Source organism: Rhea americana, unplaced genomic scaffold (assembly GCF_003343005.1).
Source record: "Rhea americana isolate MKP2758 unplaced genomic scaffold, rheAme1 scaffold_319, whole genome shotgun sequence".
NCBI classification, from domain to species: domain Eukaryota; kingdom Metazoa; phylum Chordata; class Aves; order Rheiformes; family Rheidae; genus Rhea; species Rhea americana.
In genome coordinates this window covers 497874-505947 of record NW_028186445.1, presented here as the reverse complement: position 1 = coordinate 505947, position 8074 = coordinate 497874, and the positions used below count along the sequence as shown (strand labels likewise).

Genomic DNA, 8074 nt, shown 5'->3' with positions numbered 1-8074 from the left:
CGCCGGGCCCCGCCGCCGCCGCCGCCGCCGCGGGGCCGGGGCGGCGCTGAGCGGCCCCTTTGCCCCCGCAGAGCTGAGCACCCAGCAGGGCTACGTGCACGGYGCCGAGGTCCTGCACGACCACTACTACTACCCCGACTGGATGGACTTCGGCCGCCGCAGCGCCGAGGACTCGTCCGCCACCGCCTAGCCCGCGCCACGCGCGCCCGGGGGCGCAGAGCACGAGCGCGCTCGCTGCGTGGATCTTCCCGCAGTAAAGCTCTGGCGCTACGGCCCTGCTGCAGYGCAGAGCACGAGCACACTCGGTGCATGGATCGTCCCGCAATAAAGCTCTGGAGCTACAGCCCTGCTGYGTGGAGTTTCTCTAGGCAGAGCCGGGGAAGGCTGCATGCCCGGGGTGACCCCATCCACGGSGATCGGCACAGCTCGCCCAGCCCCGCAGACAGGGCACCTCGCTCCGCCGGGGCCGGGCTGAGCACAGGGATGCTGCTCCTGCTGGGAGAGCCCAGCCCACCCCAGGGAGCAGAGCGGAGCTGGCCAGATTCGGCTCCCCCAGGAATCACCAGGCAGGGACACGAGGGGAAAGGCCGGGTGGCTGCAGACACGGCACACAGCAGCTGCTTCATGTGGTCACGTTTATTTGGCGGGGCGCAGCCGGGGCCGAGGGTGCATCGGCAGCAGCGAACCCACGGGCACCAGCTACCCCGGAGTAGCATGGGCCACTGCGCCCACAGCTTCACCGGAGCGGGGGAGGCTTTCCTCCCCCCTTCTACTTACTGGAGAGAAAAGGAGCTTAAAAAAGAAATGTTTCTTTAAAAGACAGCCCAGGTGCTGCCCTAGGTCCCAGTGCCGGCAAAAAGCCGTCTCCGCCCTGGGCACCCACGTCCGGCCAGGCGCCCTCGCTGCAGCCGGGCGCGAACAGGAACGGTCCTTAYGGCTCCCGGCACCTCGGGGCGCTTTCCCTGAGACAAACCGCAAGCAGGGCCGCGGGAGCCGCCGCAGCCCCGGGGAGCAGCCGCGCAGCCCCGAGGGAGCCGGGGCTGCGGGAACGGGGGCTCCGCTTCCCGGCGGACAGGAGAGGACGGAGGGAGCGAGCGCGGTGGAGGACGCAGCTCGTGCCGCCTCGCCGTCACGTCAGCCCGTCGCCGCGCGCCCCTCGCGCGTAGGACGTCTCCCCTCTGGCCACCACCTTGTCCAGCCCCAGGCGCCGCAGCTTCTCCACCAGGTTCAAGCTGAAGATGCTGCTCCTGGGCGGGGGCCGCTCCTGCCGCGGGGAGCCCGGCGCCGAGGCGCAGATGCCCCGCGCCAGCAGCAGCGGGACGAGCCCCAGCGGGCAGGGGCGCGCGGGCTCCGGCGGGGGGCTGCCGCCGCTCAGCCTCTCAAAGGGCCCACAAGAAGGCACGACGGTGTTATACAGGCTGCAGGGAGGAGAGAGCAAAGCGGGGGTCAGCAGGGCCGGCGCGCTCCTTGGGCCAGCTCTCGTCTCCAGCAGCACAAGGACCGGCTCTCCTCCTGCCCGCACGCTCGTTTACCTAACGAGCCTTGAAAGAGGCTGCAACGCCCGAAGGCCACAGCTCGCCCCACACCCCCTGCGCCAGCCCCAGGCTCGCATGGGGCAGCCCCCTTAGCAGGGCATTGCCGGTACATGGCTGTGGCCATGCTTCCCCCCGGGCTGGTGGGGACAGGCTGCGGTCGCAGCACCTAACGGSGCACAGGGGACTCCAGCTCGCCCCATCCTCACGCCGGGGGCTCAYTGGGGCCAGGCGACTGCACTCATTAATTCAGGAGCCCCAGGTCCACACTCAGAGCAGCAGGGAGGGGGGAGCAGGAGGGCTGGAAACAAGCTGCGAGCAGCCTACAGGCACAACGGCAAGCAGGGAAGGGGGGCCCAGCCCCACTGCACAGGTGTGGCACCCACGGAGGGCAGGGTTTGCGCTTCCAGCACCTCCGCTGCTCCAGACTGGGAAAAGCTCTTGTCCAGCACTGGTTAAGGGTGGGAGAAGAGGAAGCAGCAAAATCCGTATCAGCTCCCAGGAAAGGCRCCTCCCTGCCAGCAACCGGAGCGAAAGCTGCTCTTGCCCCAGCTGGGGGCTGCCTGCTAGTGCGAGTCCGTCACCGTCCATGCTGAGCAAGTCCTTCTTCCCAMCGAGGTGCGGCAGCCCCAAAAGCAGCAGGAGGCAGCGCTCCACAACCTGCCCCTGAGCATCCTCCCGGGGGGCTGCGCTCCCCCCGGCTGCCGGGGACGGCGATGGGCGCAGCTCCAGCAGTGAGGGTGGGGGACGTGCACGTTATGTCGGGGGCTTGTCAGAGCGTCAGGGGCCCTGCGCCAGCCACTTCCTCCAGCGGGGCGCCGGCGGGAGCGGGGCCGGGAGGCAGGCTGTGGCGGGACCACGCGCCTTACCTGGGTGTCACCGTGGTGATCTCGGTGGTGGGGTGGAGGATGTGGCAGGTGGTGATGGTGAAGGTAGACGGGGTCTGGGGGAGGTTGTTAACAGAGAGGAACACTGGAAGGGACAGGAGACAGGGGGTTATTGGAGCGGGACGACACACAGACGCAGAGAGCATCGCTCCGGGCACACGGCACCGGAGCCCGGCAAGGAGCGAGCTGCCACAGCCAGCCAGAATCTGCATGCAGCGAGCGGGGACACGGGGCACAGCCCCAAGGTCCCCGGGTCCAGCCGCGTTTTGGAGCAGCCTTTGCTTGGAGAAGGGTGTTGTGATCCCGCACRGGGGTCAGAGCCGACATCCCGTCCTCTCCCCACGGCTGGACCAGGGCTCGCCCGGGGCGAGGAGCCGGGTGCTGGCGGGAGCATGGCCCAGCCGGGGCCGCGGGAGAGATGCCCTCGTGCTGCTACCACACAGGGTCGGACAGACGGAGCACGTACACGAGGGACGGACAGACGGGGGGACAGGCCGACACCGGGAACCGGGACAGCGAGGAGGGGAAGCGCGGGGAGCACGAGGGGCAGAGCCAAAGCCGGGGCAGGAGCACGGGGGGTGTCGGGTGCCGCGCGCCCGCCTGCCCCCGGCCCCGCGCTCACCGCCGGGGCGCTGCTTGCCCTTGGCAGGCGTTGAGGTAGGGAGCAGCTGGAAGGAGCCGGCGTCCACGTCATCCTCCTCCAGGTCGTCCAAGTTGTAGACCTCCTCCAGGTCGACGTCCAGCTGCCGGAAGTCTTTGGTGAGCACCCCGGGCCGGGGCACGAGGATGCCGCCCAGGTCGGGCCGCGCCAGCTGCTGCCAGTGGTGGAGGGTCACGGAGCCTGAGGGGGGGGGGGCACAGCCACGGCTCAGCCGGCACCGCGGGAACGCCGGCCCTGGCTGCTCCCGCACGGCCCCGCGGGCCACGTCCGGCCCCCCCCCTCACCTTCCAGGGGCTTCACGATCTGCAGCTTGTCGGGCAGGAAGGAGAGGGAGCCCAGGGAGAAGCCGGAGCCGGCGGTGAGCTCGGAGCCGCCCGAGCCGGTGGACACGACGCTCTCGTTGGGGGTGAGGAAGCCGCTGGAGCTCTCCACCTCCCTGAGCCGCCGCAGCTTGTGCTCCCGCTCCGTCTCGAAGAAGGAGCGCTCCGAGGCATGGCTCTCCTGGCGCGCCGACAGCCGCTGCACCGCCGCCTCCAGGTCATGCCGGCGCGGCACGGCCCCGCGCTCCTCTCCGGCCTCCTCGCCCCTGCCGGAGCGCGCGGCGTCAGGGGGCTCGGCGCTGCGGCGGGGGACCCTGCCCCACCGCCCCACGCCCGCGCTATTGCCGCTGCTCCGCTGGCGCTGCCGCGGCCCCCGCTCCGGGCACTCACCGGGCGCTCGCCGGGGGCTCCAGGCCCAGGCTGGCGCTGCCTGAGCCGTAGCAGCTGGTSCGGGGGGTGCTGCCCCCCCCCGAGGGGGCGGCCGACGGCTGCTTGGAGCCGGGCGTGTGCCGGGGCGACTCGGAGCACGACCTCGCTCGGGCCGCCTGGTTCACGGCTTTCACCGTCTCGAAGACCCGCAGGCAGCTCCTGCGGGAGGGATGCGGGGATGGAGCCGGCGCCTCCGGCCCTCCCCTCCCTGGGGACCGCCGGCGCCAGCACTCACTTGTAGTCCGAGGAGCAGCCATCCGCTCCCTTCCTCATCGTCCCTTTGATCTCGGCGGCCAGCGAGTCCTGGGAACGCGGGGTGGACGGGGGTTGGGGACGGCAGCGGCGCCGGCGCGGTGCAGCCCCCCCCCGCCCCGGGCCCGGCGCTCACCAGGGGCAGGAGGCTGGGCGCGCCGTAGCGGCCGACGGTGCTGTTGGGCAGGCTGCGGCTGCGCAGGCTCTTCACCTCCTCCCGGGCCTCCTGCAGCATCCCGCCGCACTCCGCGTACTTCTCCTGCAGGTCCCGCAGCTGCGGGGCACAGGCCGGGCTCAGGGCAGCGGCCGGGCCGGCACTCGCCGCGGGGCGAGCCCCCCGCGCTGCCCCCGGCCCCGGCTCACCTCCGTGCGCAGCTGCTGATGTGCCTCCCTGGCCGCGGCCAGGTGCTGCTGGAGCTCCTCCACCTCGGAGCCGTACTGCGGGCGGGAGCGGGTCAGGGCGCCGTGCCCCACGGCCCCCCAGCACAGGGCCGGGGCCGCCGGGCACGCGGGGAGCGGGTGCTCACCGAGCGGCACTTCTGCTGCAGGTCCACCACCTGCGCCAGGAGCTGGCTGATCTCCTCCTGCTGCCGGGCCGTGTCCTCCGTCTTGCGGGCCAGCTCCTCGGAGAGGTAGGTGACCTGCCGGCTGGCTTCGGCTGGGGAGGGCACGGGGGGCCGTCACCGCCCGGCCCGCGCCTGCCCCACGCGCTCCCACGGGCCRCCCCGGGCGGGAGATGCCCACGTACAGAACTGCTCCACGCAGTCGATCATCAGCTGCTGCTCCTGGTCCTCGTACCGACAGGTCTCGGTGGCAATGCTGGTGGCCTGGGCGGAGGGACAGGGGCTGAGCACAGCTGGCAGCTGGCACAAGCCTCCCCGAGGCCATTGCCGGCCAAATCCCTTCAGGGCTCCCCAGCTGGCACCCAGGWCCCCTCTGCACTGGCTCCCAGCAGCAAGTGGGGTGGGGACAGCATGGAGAGGACAGTGGGGCTGTGGCACAGTCCACCGCGTGCCCCGTGTCCCCCCTCACCTCCAGGCGAAGCTTCTGGTTCTCCTCCTCCAGGCCCTTGAGCTTCTGCTGCAGGACGTCGTACTGGAAGTACTGCTGCAGGGACGGCGAGGACTCGCGCCGGCGCAGCCTGGGGGTGCGGGGAGGGCGCTGAGCACCGCCGCCGCGGCAGGACGGGGCGGCCCCGCGAGCGGGAAGGGGCCGCCAGCCCGGCACGSCCGCCAGCCCCGGGGGGACCCCGCCGCACTCACGGCGTGGAGGCGGCGGAGCCGGGCTCGCTCTCCTCCGTTGTCGCGTAGAAGTGCAGCAGGTCGTCCCGCATGGAGACCTCGTGGCGCAGCTGCGCGATCTGCACCGGGACGGGGTGTCAGGGCCCGGCGGACGGGGCGCGCGGCCGCCCCGCGCCGGGACCCCGTTACCTCCTCCTTGGCCAGCTCCAGCTGCTCCTCCAGCAGCTCGTTGCGCTCCGTCAGGCTCCGGTTCTGCTTCAGCAGGGACTGCCCGATGCGCGCCGCCAGCTCCAGGTCCCGCTCTTTCTGCGGGGGACAGGACTGCATCAGCCCAGGGCCTCCCCCTGCTCAGCCCTGGTGCCCCRTGCCCACCAGCGCATCCCCACAGTCCCACTCCGAGCTCGTGCTCAGAGCAGACACCCAGCGCTACCTCTTCCAGCAGGTTGGTGACAGCATCGATGTCGTGGTAGGTCTTGGTGATCCTGCCAACCCGCTCAGCACACAGGACTGCAGGAGCAAGGGTGACGGATTAGCCTTCCCCTTCCGCCCCGGCAGCCCTGTGCTGGGCTAGCGGCAGAGGACAGATGCAGCGAGCTGCGGGTACGCCTGCCCGGTGCCACCRTTTCCTCCTCTGCACTCGCGGTCCCGTCTGGGCTTGCAGGGGGAGGACACCAGAAATGGCCACCGCAGGCTGCACAGATGCTCCGTGCTGGTCACGGAGAAGGACCCTTAACTTGCACGGCACCAGCAGCCTTGGAGCAACGGAGCAGAGACCGGGAGCACGGCCAGAGGCGGGCACTAATAGCGGGACAGCAAACGGGCCGTGCTCCTGCCTTGCCCATGCCTCAGTGCGAGGGGAAGCATGCCGAGCTCCCCTCTCCGAAACCATCGCCTGCGGACGGATGCCAGCCCAGCCACAGAACATCACACAGACAGGAAGGAGGGAATGGAAAAATGCAGGTTGCAGAGACGGGATCAGAGGCGACATCTCCAGCAAAAAGCCAGGCGGGAAACTCTGGCATAAATAGGAATCGGTGGCACTGCACGGAGCTGGGCTGCGAGGCCCTGTCACCTCCAATCTGTCTCCAGCCTCCCTCCCCCAAATCTCCCCTAGCCAGCGCTGCCCTAGTTTCTCTGCAGACGCTGGCCGAGGCAGAGCTGAAGCACAGGGAYCCAGTCCAGCCCAGCTCACAAGTGCAGTGAGCGTTAGCAGTYCTCAGCCTGGCTCCCAGCATACGAATCGTGACCCATTCTGGCAGCCAGGAGCAAAGGGACRGAGCAGGCACGGGTTATCCGAGAGCTCCCCGCCGGCTCCGCGCAAGGCTGGATCTCCGCATCCCCTGCCTGGCAGTGGAAGGGCCAAGCCCAGCCCCGAGACACTTCCCCTCGCCCAGGCTGCTGCAGCCCCACGCTCCCCCCCAGCTGCAGCACAGCAGAGGCGAAGGCAGCTGCCTGTGCACCGGCGCTGCGGGCTCTTCCCCAGCTAGAGCCCTCCCGCTGGTATCTGGGTCTCTGGTGTGCAGAGGCAGCGTGGGGACAGGGACGCCTGGCCCCCAGCACCGATCCTGCCAACTGTGCTTGCAAAGGCTGCCAGAGCGCAGACCCAGATGGCAACGCTGCAGCCGCGCGGCGGGAGGTGGCCAGCACCGAGCACAAGGCCCAGGGCCCTGTGGGMCCCCGACGCTTGCTCCCCGCTTTGCCCCAGATCGCATGCCACCCCTRTGGCACATGCCTCGGCCCCTCCTTGCAGCAGGGGTGCTGGCTCTGCTTGGGGCTCCCCTGCCGCTGCGCTGACCCCCACCACCGCGGACGCCCCCAACACATGAAGTGGGGTAGCAGGAGCGACTCGGCTGCACAAATCCCACCGCCTCACCCCCGCCGGGGGCTGCCCTGGCAATGCCCCCCCCCGCTCCCCCTCCGGACGCACCATCCTGCCGCCCCGCCAGCCCCTGGGCACGTCCGCAGGGCCAGCCCAGGCGTTGCTCCCCTCCCCAACAGGGGCTCGCTCCCCGCAGGGGTCCCAACTGCGCCTCGTCAGGCTGCCGAGCCATAATTGGAAATAATTAGAGCATGAGCATCGTTAAGGCGTGAGTGAGTGGCAGGCCCCTGCGAGACGCTGGGGGCCGCAGCGCTGGCAAGTACGTACGTGCAGGCGCCCCATGCAGCAGGATGGGGGTGGCACAACATGGCGGGGGACCCACGCCCCACAGCACGGCAGCCCCCACACTYGGGGGGACACGCAGCCCCAGTAAGGGTGACCCCGCTCAGGGGGTGGGGGGGCAGCTGCAAGACCCAGTGGGGTTTCGGCCAGGCCCCCAGACCCAGCCGGGGGAGCATGGCCCTGGCCAGTGCCCCCGAGCCACAGGGACCCGCTTTGGGGGCAGAAAGGGGGCTCTCACCAGCCCCGAGACCTCCAGAGCGCCCGGGCCGGGGCCCTCCTGCCCCCCAGGACTCCCCGGGTTCACCAGGCACCACCACACAGCCCGACAACCCCACCGGCGGCCGCTGGCCGAGCCGAGCCGGGCTGGGCTGAGCAGGGCAGTGGCAATGCCCGGGCCAAGCCGAACCGAGCCGGGCTGGGCTCACCTTCCTCCAGCTCGCGGGCGATGGGGTCGGCGCCGCCGCCCTGCTCCGCGTTCCCGTTCAGCTCGTCGTAGGCAGCGGGGCTGCTCCAGATCTCCATGGCGCGGGGCCGGGCAGAGCCGCAGCGAGCCGAGCCGAGCCGAGCCGAGCCGCGCTGCGCGCCCGCCCC

General features: G+C 70.9%; 1 protein-coding gene across 1 annotated transcript; it reads right to left on the bottom strand.

Annotated features, from left to right (window-relative positions):
* Positions 1-624: 624 nt before the first annotated feature.
* On the bottom strand, positions 625-8024 carry HAP1 (huntingtin associated protein 1). Its single transcript, XM_085310402.1, has 15 exons — positions 7909-8024; positions 5753-5829; positions 5512-5628; positions 5344-5441; positions 5114-5222; positions 4830-4908; positions 4609-4739; positions 4445-4519; positions 4218-4355; positions 4065-4132; positions 3791-3988; positions 3365-3666; positions 3042-3260; positions 2402-2504; positions 625-1418 (listed from the first exon to the last, which is right to left on the bottom strand). The coding sequence occupies exons 1-15, from the start codon at positions 8003-8005 to the stop codon at positions 1130-1132; spliced, it is 2100 nt and encodes a 699-aa protein (XP_085166528.1). The 5' UTR covers positions 8006-8024; the 3' UTR covers positions 625-1129.
* Positions 8025-8074: the final 50 nt, after the last annotated feature.